The 14863-nt window shown below is 46.0% G+C and overlaps 1 protein-coding gene and 1 long non-coding RNA gene across 2 annotated transcripts; one reads left to right on the top strand and one right to left on the bottom strand.

Annotated features, from left to right (window-relative positions):
- Positions 1-6668: 6668 nt before the first annotated feature.
- Positions 6669-8901, bottom strand: LOC125321537. The gene is made up of 2 exons (XR_007201580.1): positions 8785-8901; positions 6669-8562 (listed from the first exon to the last, which is right to left on the bottom strand). It is a non-coding gene; the product is annotated as an uncharacterized LOC125321537 (long non-coding RNA).
- On the top strand, positions 8383-14845 carry VSTM5 (V-set and transmembrane domain containing 5). Its single transcript, XM_048294558.1, has 4 exons — positions 8383-8569; positions 11657-11986; positions 12087-12227; positions 13686-14845. Exons 1-4 carry the CDS (start codon positions 8485-8487, stop codon positions 13727-13729), a joined length of 600 nt encoding a protein of 199 aa, XP_048150515.1. The 5' UTR covers positions 8383-8484; the 3' UTR covers positions 13730-14845.
- Positions 14846-14863: the final 18 nt, after the last annotated feature.

The following is a 14863-nucleotide window of genomic DNA, read 5'->3' as shown; positions in this document are numbered from 1 at the left end:
ATCTGAGATGGTATCAGAGTGAAATTTGATTTAAAAAGAAGAACAATGAGAAATCAATGCCATGTACATTAGGTAGATTAACAACTGGCTAACTGACAGGTTGGAAATGTAATTACAAGTAGGAAATTATCATCCAGTATCAGAACCTTTAGGGAGGTTGATTCTTGGCATTGTGCTATGGAACTGCACTCACCAGTGACTGGGTGGGCAATGAGGAGCAGTCCACATCATGTGCTCAGCTGGCCAAACGAGCTGCAGGTCAGTGTGGGCTCATGGACAATCTAATGCAGGTGTCTACAGACAGATCAAGTGTATCCCAGCCTAAAACCAGCTGTTGGCTGTGTTGTCCTCAGGGAAGGTATGAGGCTATGCACTGCAATGTCGAGATTTAGATGAGATCAACCTTACCCATAGCATGCTCCTGCTACTTTGTCTCTTCTTTTTTCCTCACAGGCAGGGTTTATGTCAACATCCAGTGCCTGGAAGTAAAAACTAGACAAATAAAGATTACAAATGAGGCTCCGCATTTTAAACGTAAAGTCCATTAAATAGAGCAAGTTGGCAAGGACTGAGGTGGATTTATCATCACTGAAAATGCTACAGTGAAAGTGAAAGTTTTTCTGAAAGTTATCCCTCTGTTTTAAGAGGAATCCATTCAGCGTAGCCCCAGGGTATCTGATGTCCAGCCCAGAGCTCAGACTGACAAATCCCAGTGATGTTATTTGTTCCTTACTTCTCCTAGCCCTGCTGGAGATGAGCAATCAGGTACCACTGAGGTAACCACTGACTGCCACTCCTGTCTTAATGCTAACATTGCTCAAAGCCCTGCTTGCCACCCTTGGACTCCAACAATGAGAAGTCAAGACCACAGTGTGATTTGGATTTCTAAATCTAAACTGGCTCCTCCATCAGCAGATTCTCTGTATAATGGACACCAAGCTGGTGTATAATGGACACACACAGGTGAGAGAAGAAGGTCTCCTCTCGGTGATGGTGCTGCATAACCTCCTCCAACAGCCACCCACCCATCCTGCACTGAAAAATCAAGTTCCCATCTCTGGTGTGTTGGGAGCAGTTCCTAAGTCCTCCACACACATAGACTGAGGTGGGGTGTAAGGCCAAAGCTGTAATTGGTGTTGTGATGTCTGCGTGTGGTGCTCCAGGAGGGAAACCACCCACTGTGCCTGTGCAAGGGTCTGAGCTGTGACTGCCCTGACTTACCCTCACTTGTTTCCATGGGAGACACCATAATTACACCACCATTGCTCAATCACAGCCATTATTTGAAGGGCCACATGCCTGACATGCTTCAGCAGCTGTTCTGCAGGGCCAGATGCGATTGGTTCTATTCACTTCAGTGCTCTGTATTCTCAGCCGCCTTGCAGGTGCTGTGTCCAGACACGGGAACCAGTACAGACAAGGAGGTTGCCGGCAGTGAGGATCATCAAACCTGGCTCTCTAATGAGACCCTGCAGCAACCCCTGCTCAGTGCTTCAGCAAACCCAGAGTGAGCCTAATAAGTGGTAGAAAAAAGAGTTCTGGTTTTGGCAGCTCAGACCCCATGAGGACTCAGCTGTGTTGACAGGGCAGGTCAAAGTAAATACTTTGCACCAAATTTAGGCCAAATGAATTGGAGAGCTGTTCAGGTGATCCACATAGAAAGTGTGGTTGAGACTAAGGTGTGAATATTTAAATGATGCATTTCATCTAGACCAATTTAATCATGCTTAATTATTGCCTTTCTCAATTATTGCTCATGTTTAATTTTACTTGTCGCCCAGTCTGTACATATCAATACTCCTGCATTTTAGGACAGTGATCAGACCAGAGATGAGAGACAGGCTTGAGCATCTGGGGCATCCCAAGATTTGAGATGAAAAAAGAGTATGCTATTCTGGTAATGGAGAGTAAAGTGGAGAAAAAAGGGGGGAAAAAGAGGGGGGGGAAAAAAGGAAAAAATGGAAGACACAAGAGACCCTTTTGCACTTGCCCCATTTTGATATTGTTTTCATTCTGCACAGAGTGGATAGACATGCCATTCACTTTGCTGAATTCTGAAATTGAAAATATTTGTACTGCTAATGGACAACAGTGAAAAATACCATGGGTCGGCAAAGTTGAACTAGAAACTTGGAAAATGGTCAGATGAATCTTCTGTGTGATGAAGGCTCCTCTCGTATGTTCTTTGTATGGTGTAACACTAACTGTTGGGGAAGATGAAACAGGAAAGCCTTATAAATATGATTGCCTGACAAAAGATTTTGGGAATATGAAAACTACAGGCAACATCGAAATGAAAGCCACTTTTGAAATACCAAGTCTTAGTTACTGAACAACTAGAAAACAATGGTATGGCCGACTGAAGGTAATCCCCTCTTGATGGAACAATACCCTCTGCTTGCAAACAGGTCCAAGGGTCAGAGCAGACCCTACTAGCTCAGCAGAAGGGGTCCAAAGAGTAGTTTTTAGAAGTTAAGATGTAACACTCTATGGTAATATAAGAACTCTTATAGGCTGTATGTAAATGCTATAGGATTTGTATCTTGTATTAGATTGGTTAGTGACAATTAGAATATTCAGTACAGAAGATGATTTATTGTATTGTAACCAAGATTCCATCCCATTCCACTCCTCTCTTCCTCTCTCATACTCGCTCTCTCTCTCTCTCTCTCTCTCTTACCCGCTTGCTCTCTTGCTCTCTTGGGCCTGCTCCGAGCTGAGTCTGGCAGCTCTGAGCAGTGCCCCTATACCCACGCCCTTTGCAATAAACCGCATGTTCAAAGATCTGACTTCAGAGATCTCTCGTCTCCGACCGTCCGTAACCTACAACTAACCAATAGACAATAACTTGGGACATTGATGTGAGGTGAAGGGTTGTATGAACGACTGACCTTCTGGTGTCCAAAGTGGAACATAATTCTCTTTACTTAATTGGAATGGCATAATTATTTGACTTTATTTTTACCACCACAACACAAGTTGAGTTAATCAAGATTGAAGGCAGCCTGGGCTGCAGTGATAATGCACTAGAGGAGTTCACATCCTGAGGGATAAAGGTCAGGCGAAGAATAACATCAGGACCCTGAACTGTAGGAAAAATCTTAGGAAAAAACTTCCAATCCTTCAAAGAGTTAGTCAATAGGACCCCCATGGAAAACTGCCCGCAGGAGCAAGGGAGCAGAAGAGAGCTGGGAGATCTTAGAGGACGTTTTTCATAGAGCATAAGAGCTCTCAATCCCCAGGTATAAGAAAACAGGAAAGGATGGCAAGAAGCCAGCATGGTTGAGTCGAGACCTGCTAGAGAAGCTAAAGGGCAAGAAGGAAATGCACAGGCAGTGGAGCAGGAACAGGTATCCTGGGAAGAGTACAGGGAGATAGGGTAAAGATAGGGTGATGAATGCCAAGGAGCAGCTGGAACTGTAGTGAAAGGAAAAGGGGTAATGGTTTTAAACTGGAAGAGAGTCGATTTGGATTAGATATAAGGAAGAAAATTTTTACAGTGAGGGTGGTGAATTACTGGAACAGGCTTCTCAGAGAGGCAGGATAAAGACCACCTCAGAGACTCAAGAAAGTGAGGAATTCTTTTCTCTGTTTTGACATAAACTTCCTCGAAAAAAAGCAACTTTGTGCTTTGGTTTCCCATTGAAAGAACATGAGGATATTCCACTCTCTGTGAATACAGAAGGAGGATGTATTGTCTTGGAAGATATTTACTGCCACAACAGCACCCCAATGGGAGAATGCCAGCCATCCCCAGTCAAAGGTGTGCCTTGAGCACCTTCTATTTGATAAAAGCTGTTTCCAAATGTCTCCCTTCTACTAAGCATCTGTGTGTTCTCAGATAAACATTTCTGCATCATCATTTGATTTTTTCCCCTATTTCCCTAACCTGAAAACCCACAGACCAAACCCACAAGGAGACTCAGGCAGTCTAGATAGCTTAAAAAGTGGAGGAATGCTGACAGACCAAAACTGCCCATTGTCATTCCTCTTACAGCTATTGATTGATTTGAGCTAAGAAAGGGGCTTTTTGTATTGTGCCTCTGCTGAAAAAATAAAAGGCAAAAAGAAACCATTGACATGCAAAGGGCAGATTTGACCAGGTTCTACTTCAGATGCTGAAAAATCCTTTTTCATCTCATACAAATGGAAGGAATGTTTTTACACAGCAAGACCTCACAAACAAATGTTCTTCTCACTTCCAGAAGACCAGAATAAGCTAAGCCTCTTTCACACGACTAACCTCATGTGAAAGAGGAGGGGCCAGCAGGATATTACCTATTTTTCAACTACTCCTGTGCCAGGTACACATTTCTTTGCTGCTTTGGAAGCCTGCAGCTCTCTCCTGCTCTCTGCCAGCTGTTTCCCAGCTCACTGCATCATCAACCAAAAGCATCTCAAGGCAATGATGAGAAGCCTTTGCAGCCCGTCTGACCAGGCGGATGCAATGCCCTGCATTCACTGTTAACATTTCTTTGCTGAGTTTTCTCCTATGGGTTCTTGCAGGATAAAATTACTTCTAAAGGGCTATCTGAGGTCTGTAATCTCTTTGAATATTTAACTCTGGTGTTTTTTTCTTTTCTTCAGCAAAAGACAAGGTCAAGCACTTTATCAAGTCCAAAAAAGACATCAACACAAAAGGGTGAGGGGAAAAAAAAAGGCAAACCCTCTGTATAAAGCACTTCCATGTACTCATGCAGTACATTAGAGAGCAAAAGGAGCTTTCTGGCTCCTATCTGGCTGTTGTTGCAATCGTTAATGTGGTTTTGTTCCATTATTAATGGCACCAGAAAGAGAAATCAGGCCCTCCAGACAAACTTGAGAGACTGTCGTCTCACATCTGGCAATGAGAAGAAAGGAAAAAAACATTTTAAATAATGGAAATAAGCAAAGGGGAGGCAAAGGAATACTTAAAATACTGAGCATATAGCAATAAAATCTGCAGGTGCCTACAGCGGAGTAGGAATGGCAAACTAAAGGTCTTTTACAGACCTTGTAAGTCATTCCCAGAGTCTGGTAGTTTAAGGCCACTTTGTAATTAAACAAAGACAACCTAATTTTTTACAGGGTGTATTATATTGCTTGATACATTTATGTTCCCTAGAATTGCTGTTTGACAAGCAGAGAAAAATAAAACCAGAAGAGCAGCATTAATGGATGAAAAATCTACAACCTGGAGTGGCATATCATTAGCCTCTTCTGAATGTGGTTGGACAGGATTTTAATAAGAAACTTTCTTAGGAAAATACATCATGAATATGCCAAGGTAAGCAAAATGAGGAGTAACACTCCAACCTGGCTTTTCTGTAAAGTTACCCTGAGTTAGCTACCAAATCCTGCAGAAGACCCAGGCAGGGTGCATCCCTTCACTTACCTGGCAGAAAGAGTTCCCCTGCTGAAGCCTTGCACTGATGCCCAAGCACCAAAGCTCAGGATCCACCAGCTTGTCCACAGCATCCTCTTCAAACTCCAGCCTAACAGCAGGAGATATCTGCTGAAGCTCATCCCCCCTTGCCTTTGGGGTGCTGGGAGGCAGGAAGGTACTGGGGGGACTCAGAGGGGTCAAGCATCAAGGTTAAATTCAATTAGATTGGTTGCTAATCAATAATCCAGCCATCATCGGTACCAGAGGAAATGACCTCAGGTTATGCCAGAGGATATTACTAAAAATTGCTTCTCTGAGGGCTGTCAAACACTGGAACAGGCTGCCCAGGGAAGTGGTGGAGTCACCTTCCGGAGGTATTTAAAACACATGTAGATATGGTGCTTATGGACATGGTTTAGTGGTGGACTTGGCAGTGCTGGATTCATGGTTGGCTTGATGATCTCTTCCAGCTGAAATGATTCCATGATTCCTTGAAGCCAAGTGCTTCTCTCTGTAGTCACTTGTTGATGGAGCTGTACCCCACGGCCCCAGCCCCAGCCCCCATGGTGCAGCTCGCTACAGCCGCACTCCTCCACAGGCCTCAGGCAAGAAGCCTGCCCTGAAAATTGCCCCTGCCCTCTGCTGCTCCTCTGCCTTGCCAAGAGCCCCCACCCTGCCCAGCGCTCACCCAGCCCTGCCATTAAACACCCTGATGCATTTCTGCTTAAGAGAAACCTCCTCCCTTCCACAGGGGATGTTTGCAGCACAGAAGGAGGAAGCATTGCTTCCAAGGGGCTCTTAGGGAGAGAGCAACCAGCCAGCTTTCAAATAAATATGGTTTATAATAGCTCAATTAAATGCTTTCTTAATGCTGAGCACTTTGTGATACGTACTTCTTGAGGTGCAGTTTATATCGAAAAAACCCAACCTCTAGAAACTTTATAATTTTCCCTTTAAAAAGAAGGAATTCAAAAGTTCTTTGCTGTTGATTTTTGATGCTGAACACAAACACAGGACTTCTTTTTGTCACAGGACTGAATGTTTGACCTATTGGATCAAAACTGCTGAAATTTGAGAGGAGCTCCAAGCCTGGACTTCAATTTCATTACTAACATCTCTCTTTCCAATAGAGTGCATTTACTCAATGCAACCAGTATGACACATTTAAAATATGAAAGGTTCAATTAATTTTATATGAGAATATAGCTCATATGTTGGGCTGCCAGAATAGGTCACTGGGCCAGAAGCTCAAAAATAATTTAAGTAAAGGCTGAAAGAAATAAAAAGGAAAATGACATAAAAGTCACATCACCATGAGACCTTCTTTAATGCTTTGAGGAATAAAACTGCCATGAGGTGATGGGATCAGGAAGAAACTTTGTCTGATGGAATCTCTCCCAGGGGAAGCGCTGCACACTTTTTCATGCAATTACATTTTCAGCAGGGACCCCCAGGCACAATGTTGGCCTGATGCAGCAGAGGGGATTTGGCAAAGCACAGAAGCAGCTCAGATAGATGAGGTGGAAGGGAAGCACTTCATGGCCTGCCTCTGCAGATCGAGTACAAACACACTTTCAGACAACCCCGGAGCCATGGCAGGCGACAAAACCTACGTGGGATCAAACATTTGGGCAGTATGTCCTCACTGACCTCTCTTCCCTTGCCCCTTCATCTGAGTATCATCACTGAAGCTTCAAAAGATGCACCAGAGGTTGGGGAAGCTGGGGATTTTTTTGCACTTGAACAAAATCTGGGCCCTGGAGCCCATGCAGATTGCACTGCCTCTTGTCAACGCCTGCCTTAAGTCCTAGAAGTCCCCTCTGAGATGTGCACAAAAGAAGCTGTAATGCCATATATATAGAGCATGGCACCACATGAGAGCATCACCCTTGGTTGGAAAGCCCCAGCAAGAGCAGATCCCCTGCAGCTGACCCTGCGCAAGCCTCACTCCTGCTCACCCTCCCTGCCCAGAGCTGTGCTTCAGCTACCCAGACCCCCGTGGAACCCCCCTGTTCTCCTCACAGCCAGCCAGTATGTAAGGAAACCCACATTATTCCATACAGTGCAGTGGGAGAGTGGCTGCTCAGCGCAGGTGGCTCTGGCAGATCCCAGCTGTCCCTCATTGCCTGGGTGATTGCCCTTTCCTCCCACTCACCCTGAGGAGCCTGTGCTGACCAGAACACTGAAATGCCTCTCTTTAATCCACACTCTGCTAAAGAAAACTTGAGGAGAGGGAAACACAAGAAAGAGAATGGAAAATCTGCAAAAGGGCTCATCTGGTGTGTAACTCTTTCCCTGGTCAGAGGGGCAGCTCTCCTGGGGGTGTATATGGCTTCTGGTAGCCATACACAAGGATGCCTCTGTGCAAGGATGGATTTTCAGGATTGGGAGACTCACGTTTTCTAATCATGTTTCCTGCTATCTCATACTGTCCAGTGCTTTCTGAAAGAAGTACAAGCATTGCTGGGGACCTCCTCTGGACGACAATAGAAGGGAGAGAGGAGCACCTAGTGCATGTGTTGGGTACAGTGGGATGGGAACCGGGTTCATTTTCCAGCGTGGTCATCTGAGATGATATCTGGGGATACAGAGATGCTGCTGTCCAACCCTCCTCCCCATCCCCCTTCTCACCTGCAACATCACCAGACTTCTTGGAGCAAAAAAAGTCAGTTTTAACACCCCGAAGTGAAATTTCCCTTGCCAAATCACAATTAAAACCAGCCTCCTCGGCCAGATGTCCCGATCCCGGGCTCGGCTCCCGGCTCCAGGCTCCGGCCGGGCATCGGCCGGGCCGGGCAGAGCTGCGCGGCTCCGCGGCCGCCCATCGCGCTCATTTCCCGGCTGGGCGATGGCCGGCGGCCGGGAAGCGCCTTGCCTTCCTCAGCCAATTGCATCTCCAGCGCGGATCGGAGGATCGCGGGGTGTGAGGCGGGGGAGCGCCCGGGGGCCGCTGCGGGGGGAAGCTGGGAGCAGCCCCGGCGCCGCGGCGGGAACGGGAGCGGGAGGAGGAGGAGGGAGAGAAGCGAGGGAGAGGCCTGGGGCAGGCAGCCCCCGGGGTCGGGCCGCTCCGGCCGGCCCAGCCACTTAAATGCAACCCCTGGGGCATCGGCTTCCCGCTGATGAGACCGCTGCAGGGCTGTCGAGGCCGGGGCGTCGTCGTGGGGACCGTCACCCTCTGCCTGGCCGCCGGATGGGCTCTGCAGAGTAAGTGTCCGACTTCGTCCCTGTCTCCCCCGCTCCCTCCCCCGGACCTGTCCTCCTGCTGCTCGCCGAGATGCCCCAGCTCAGCCCCAGCGCCCGGCATCTGCGGGGCGGTGCGCAGCGCCCGCCGACCCCCGCCCGCGGTAAGAGCTCTGCCCAGCCCGTCCGCAACCGGGACGCCCGGGAGCTGCTGGGGAGGGGATGGGAACGGGACATACCGAGGCTCAGGCAGGGATCGCTGTTCTCTGAGGGCTGCACATGGTCTGGGGAGGTTCGTCCCCGCTCCTGCTGCTCGGAGGGAGCGGGGGAGCCGAGCGGGACCCGCGCGGCCGCGGGGGGAGGGCCCCACGCCCCGGCCGCACGCCCGCTCCCGGCGGGGGCGGCCCCAGCAGCCGCCGTTCCCCCGCTGCTTTTCCAGCGACCGAGGGGACAAGGCGTGGAGGGGAAAACGACCCCGGTTAATCAGCCCGAGGGGCGTCGGGGAATGCTGGGCGCACGCTGGGAAACGCGGCGGTGAAGAGGGAAGGTGCGTTCCAACCCAGCACCCCACGGGGGGTGAGTGGGGATGCGGTAGCACGCACAGGGCAGTCCGGTCCTCTCCCTGAGTGGGCTGAAGGAGGATTCTGTCAAACCTACCCTCGCCTGGGGCCTGGGGTGGCAGTGCCACCAGTGAGTTTGGTTTGGTCACACCACTCCACCAACAAAAGCGACGCACAAGCAGGACACCAAAGGGTGGAGAAACAGTCCCCAGGGTTTCAGAGGCCCATCTTAGAGCTGTCCCCCTAGTTTAGAGCTCCTGTATGGAGGCGCCTCGCTGCCAGCCTTTTTTTTTTCCAGCTCACTGCCCAGCACACTGCAGGCCCAGCTGCGTTGCCACGGCCAGGTCTGGTACACAGAGCCGCACTTCCCACTTTGACTCTTGGCCAGGCAAACACTTTGGAGTAGAGCAGCGTGCCAGGACAGCAAACTCAGTGTGCTCTGAGCAGCCCCGGTACCCTCTTCTCCTGGGTGGGTGTTCGGCTGGGTGTGAAGGGGCTGGTTTTGCAAGCAGCAGAGCGTAGGGGCCTTGCGTAGGGCGCTGCCAGTGGGTGTGATATTTGCTCTCCAGCCTGGTGCAGCTCTGTTGGATTAGACCAGTTCAGGTGATCTAGGCACACTGCCTACTAAAAATATTTTTGAATGGTTAGATACTGCACTGCCTTTTTTAGCTTTGCATGCCAATAAGGACAGAACATGTTTGCAAATCATTTAATGGAAAGATTTAAATTCTCTTTTTGTTACATTTACCTTGCAATCACGTATTCAAAACAAAGCCTCTATAAAAACATGAAAGGGTCACTGAGGGGAGACACTCAGCTCCTGTCTGGTCAGAAACAGTGGGAAAGGCCTTTAAATAAACACATGGAGCAGAAAACAATTGGAACAATTTGCAGCGATTACCAGAGATTCCTGGCTGTTCTGTTTCTGTAGCTGGCACAAACCTCGTTTTCACAGCTCTGGTTAGTCTCTCCTGCACACAGGCTGAACAGCAGACCACAGCTCAGCTGAGGATGCACTGAGCTGCCTGGAAAGCCTGATGTTCCTGCAGGGGGACTGGGCAGCATGAGTATGACAATGCTTATGAAGGGAGAAGCCCAAGAATGTTATCTTGAAAAAAAGCCTAAATCCTATTTTGTCCCATTGATGAGGGCCTGGGAATTGAAGTGGCTTCTTGAGATCTCCTCCCTTACCCTGACCAGCAGAGTTAGTGAATTCTGCTACAGATCTCAAATACAGTGAAGTCAGGTTGTAATTCACCCATCTCTTCCATTTTTGGTGGCTGTGGGTTTTGGCTATGGAGGGTTCTTATTTTAAGATTTTTAAAAAATAATTTATTTCCCTTGGTGATTTTTTTTCTTTGCCTTTCTTAATCATTCTTATCCCTGAAGGCTCTGCAGAACCTCCAGGATCATCCCCAGGTGTCGTGTTTTGCACTCGTGCAGTGTAGCTGAGGGTCTCGTTCTCACTCCCCCACTGGGTTACAGACATTTGCAGGTCAGCATTACTTTTTCGTTTTGCTCTTGCAGTCAGGCTGTTCCCACAGTAAAGGAGTAGAGCAGGTGAGCTGCTCCAAGCCAAACCAGGAAAAGGCATTCAGCCTTACTCTGTGCTTTATCTGCCTTTAGTCTGCTTTGATTTTTGTGGGTAGATAACAGGATTTCAGTCTTTAGCCAAGGGTCTCAAACAAGCCACTAATAAAAAGGAAAAATGCATGCCAGTTAAAACTCCAGTGTTGGTGTTCATCCAAATCTTCGTGCACAAACACCCACATGCGAGCAGAAACTATTGCAGTTACACATTAAACTAAGCCGTCGGTTCAGTTCCACAGTGTTATGAACAGCTCCGTAATCACATCAGGAGGAAGTAGGTGAGAATTAAATATTCTTTTATATGCATTTTTGCCCAGATATCATCAGGAACATGAAGTCCCTGGCTTCTCATGAAACTGCATACCTTTGGTAACATGTGATTTATCTGTGCTGGCTTATAACCAGCCGCCTTTAAGAAGCTGATGTCCCTAATGTTGATTACGCATCCTGAAAACACGAAAAAGTCCTTGCCAAGACTTCACATACTTATGCCCACTACAGTTCTTGCTTTTGGGGGATGGTAGTTGATGAATATGACAGGTTACCTTAGACATGGTGACTAAACTTTCCATTTAAATGCAGAATTTTTAAAGAAAGCCAGTTACTGATGAACACAAGAACATTGCTCAGTTTTCAGAAAATGTTATGCTTACCCAAAAAGACCTTTCCAAAGTCCCTTTCTGTTTGGGCATTAAAACACTGAAACACATGCAAGTATGCTTCCACTATGGTGGAAGCACTTTTGCTATCACCAATTAAAAATGTATATTTAGTCTTCAAGTATGTATGTTACTTTTATGGAAAGCAGAAAGAAAAAGGTATTGCAAAGCATAGTTTATCCTCTCTTAAAACAGACCACTGAGATAGGTAGGATGAATCACCAGGACCCAGAGGTTCCAACCTGCCCTGGACAGTTGGTGCAGTATCACCTCCAGACTCATCACCCTCCTTTGTCTTTCAGCTCCTGGAGGAGTATCCTTACTTGTCCCACAACCCAACATCAATGCAACAGTGGCACAAGACATCCTTCTCTCAGTTGAATACTCTTGCCGAGGCATGGCCACCATTGAGTGGAAGCATGTGTCAAGCTGGGGCACCACCAGCATTGTTGAGTGGAGAAGTGGGAATCATGTCAACATATCCACAGTCTACAAGGACAGAGTGACTACTTTTGAAAATGGCTCTATACAGCTTCGGAATGTGGGCATGAGAGATGCTGGCTACTATTTTGTCACTGTAACAGAGGAGCATGGAACCAACGCCTACGGCACCATCATCGTCAATGTTTACGGTACAAACAAGTTGGGACTTCATGGCTTTACCCTGTGTTTAAGCATCAATCTTCTTGTAATCAATTTTATAATATTCATTTTTTTCCATGTTTCCTACAGAGATTATCTATGAAGATTTGCATTTTGTAGCAGTTCTCTTTGCATTTCTCGCTGCAGTATCTGCCATTCTAATCTGCTTCATGTGGCTGTGTAATAAATCTCTGCATCTATTTCAGAAGAAGACAACACACAAACTAACAGGTATTTCGCTAAAAATGTAGTCAGGGTATAGGGTTTTGAAGCCTGAAATTTGAGCCTAAAATTTGTACCATAAAGGTGCTAAACAGGGCTACTAAGAAACAAGACCAAAGGGCTTACATCAGTTATCCTGTTCTAACTCCTTACTAGCTGAGCCAACTGAATAACAGGTGTTTAACTCAGAACGATCCACAGGACATCTACCTTATATGTTTTACATTAGAAATAATAAAACACTTCCCAACATTGCTGATTGCAAAACTTGGGGAGAAAAGGCCAGACCTGCAATAACCCCCGATCAGAGGGCAGGAGATAAAGTCAAGAGCATTAGCAACTTTTCAGAGTTCACATCAGCAGGGTGTATCCTAGGGGAAAATACCCAAATGACCCTTGGGAGTGGCCCCACCTCAGTTCATGGAGGATTGCATCTCCTTCTCCTCTCAAATCCCCTCTTCATCTGTCCTCACTTTTGATCCAGTTGTAGACTCCAGCAAACACTGAGTAACATCAAAACCTGATACCAAAGACAACAGTCATGAAAAGCAGGTCAAGGGAACACAAGGGCTACACTGAAGGGACATATTAGAAAAGAAATTTCCAAGCCACAACCAGGGACATTTGGCCTAGGCAGAAAGACAAGGTGCATGCTACACGCCTGGGATCAAGCTTTGAAATGGGAGGTTTCCTTCACCACTTCAAAATATTTCAGGTGTTTACCTCCCTTCTTTGTAAGTGCAGATCCACTCATGGTTTCTTGCCCTCTAGATAAAAGGTCTGTATTTCTTCTATAATAAATGTTACATTACAACAAGCAGTCTAGCTATCAATATTTTACTAGACCAACACAGATACTCAAGTATCCTAAGATTCATGGCCCAGACTTCGTGTCAGCTCTGCAAAACCTGATAGAAGAAGAAATTAACCTGGCTTGAGCTGCCTCTTCCTTTCTGTCGCTCACCTACAGCTCTTAAGGGCTGATGCTGTTTTCATGGTGCATACACCACTCACAAGCTTTAGTAGATACTGAAAACTTTCCTGTCACGCTGGAATACACAAGATTTTGTTCAGATAAAGCCTCTTCCTCCAGCTGAAGCCAATCTTCCCACAGAGCTGAATTGAATATACATACACACATATGGCAGAGGTCAGGAAAACCACACTTCTAGAAACTTGCCATGTGATCTCCCAGGAAATGGTCCAAAGCAGAGACCTAATTTTTGCCCTATGGACTTAGTTTTTGTAGTGCCTTTGGCCTCGTTCTGCAAGAAACTGTTGTCACTTTAAAGACTGTGTAGTTAAATATTTTGAAAATATGTATTTAAAACCTAATTTTAGATGAGCAAGCTTGAGCTAATATTAAAAAGTTAAAAATGTCTTGGCTATTAACACATCACAGTTAATTTTGGAATGTTGGCCTTCCAATCCATTTGCCTATCAATAACAATATCCTTTTATTTACAGCGAGTACAACGGAAGAGATTGAACTGGAAACCATTGAGTGCTAGCCAAGGACTGTATCATAACAAAAATAACAATTCTACCTCAGAAGAAAGTATTGGCCAAGAAAGCAAGAACAAACATAGAAGGTAAAATTTTGTGACTACTGCAGAAACATCCTGACTTGCAAAGTAATTAAATCAGCAGTGTCTGATGGAGCTGTTTTGACCTGTTAAGTTTTTGGTTCTGCTAGACAAGGTCAGAGTAAAAAAGCATATGCTTTCATGCTGAGCATGAACACATTTTTGTGGCTAGCTAATAAAATCTACAGCCTCTTACTACTCTTAAAAACAACCAACCAAGCCTCTAAGATCAACCCAAAAAGGAAATTATCATGGTCTTGAAGGACACCTGTATTTTGGATACAGCAAGTCTCCTATTACAGAGTGGTCATTAGCATCCATCAACATAATAAATTAAATATCTAATTACAGTATTACATTAAAAAATTAATTGCAAGCATTGAATTCTGTTTATTGCACCTGTGCTGCTACTTTTGGGTGTAAGGAACTTCCTGAAGCTCTGAAGACAAACTGCAATTTTTCATGAGGCAAAACTGAAGGAATGCTGAGCTGGTCAAAGTTCTCCCACTTGTGTTTCCAATTGTTTACACTGCCCGGGGATGGATGTTAACACACATTTTATGACATTACTAGAGCAGGTGGGTATACAAGGAACAGTGCAGGCACTAAAGAGGACGCTGTCTATAAAGATTAGAGGGGTCAGATAAAACATGGACACACAACACCAGTGGGGTGGCAAAGTACTAAACAGTTTTCTTGTGAAAGATGTCAAGTCCTTTACAAACTTAGCCCAGTGATGAACTGAGAAGTTAAAACAGCATTACTTAGAAATACAGTATTTACAAATACAGTTCTAAAATTGCTCTGTTGAGAAGCCACCTTTGCTTCCCTATGTTGTAAGAAAACTTGAAGTGATCCAACTAATGTTTTCTTGAATCTGTGTATTGCATGTATTGCAATTCTTCACCTGCAGATCTGTTGGGTGGAGTAACATTTGTGTTTGTCAGTGAGAAAGCAGTAAACTGGCTGCGTTCCAAATTATTGTTTTGCTTTTGTAATGAGAATTTTGCAGTGTGAAATAAACTTTGAACTTGGAAGACACCATGGTCTAGTCTGCGC

The sequence above is a fragment of the Corvus hawaiiensis genome, chromosome 2 (assembly GCF_020740725.1).
Source record: "Corvus hawaiiensis isolate bCorHaw1 chromosome 2, bCorHaw1.pri.cur, whole genome shotgun sequence".
In the NCBI taxonomy this organism is placed as follows: Eukaryota; Metazoa; Chordata; class Aves; order Passeriformes; family Corvidae; genus Corvus; species Corvus hawaiiensis.
The sequence above is the reverse complement of the archived record's forward strand: the minus strand, read 5'-3'. Positions and strand labels throughout refer to the sequence as shown.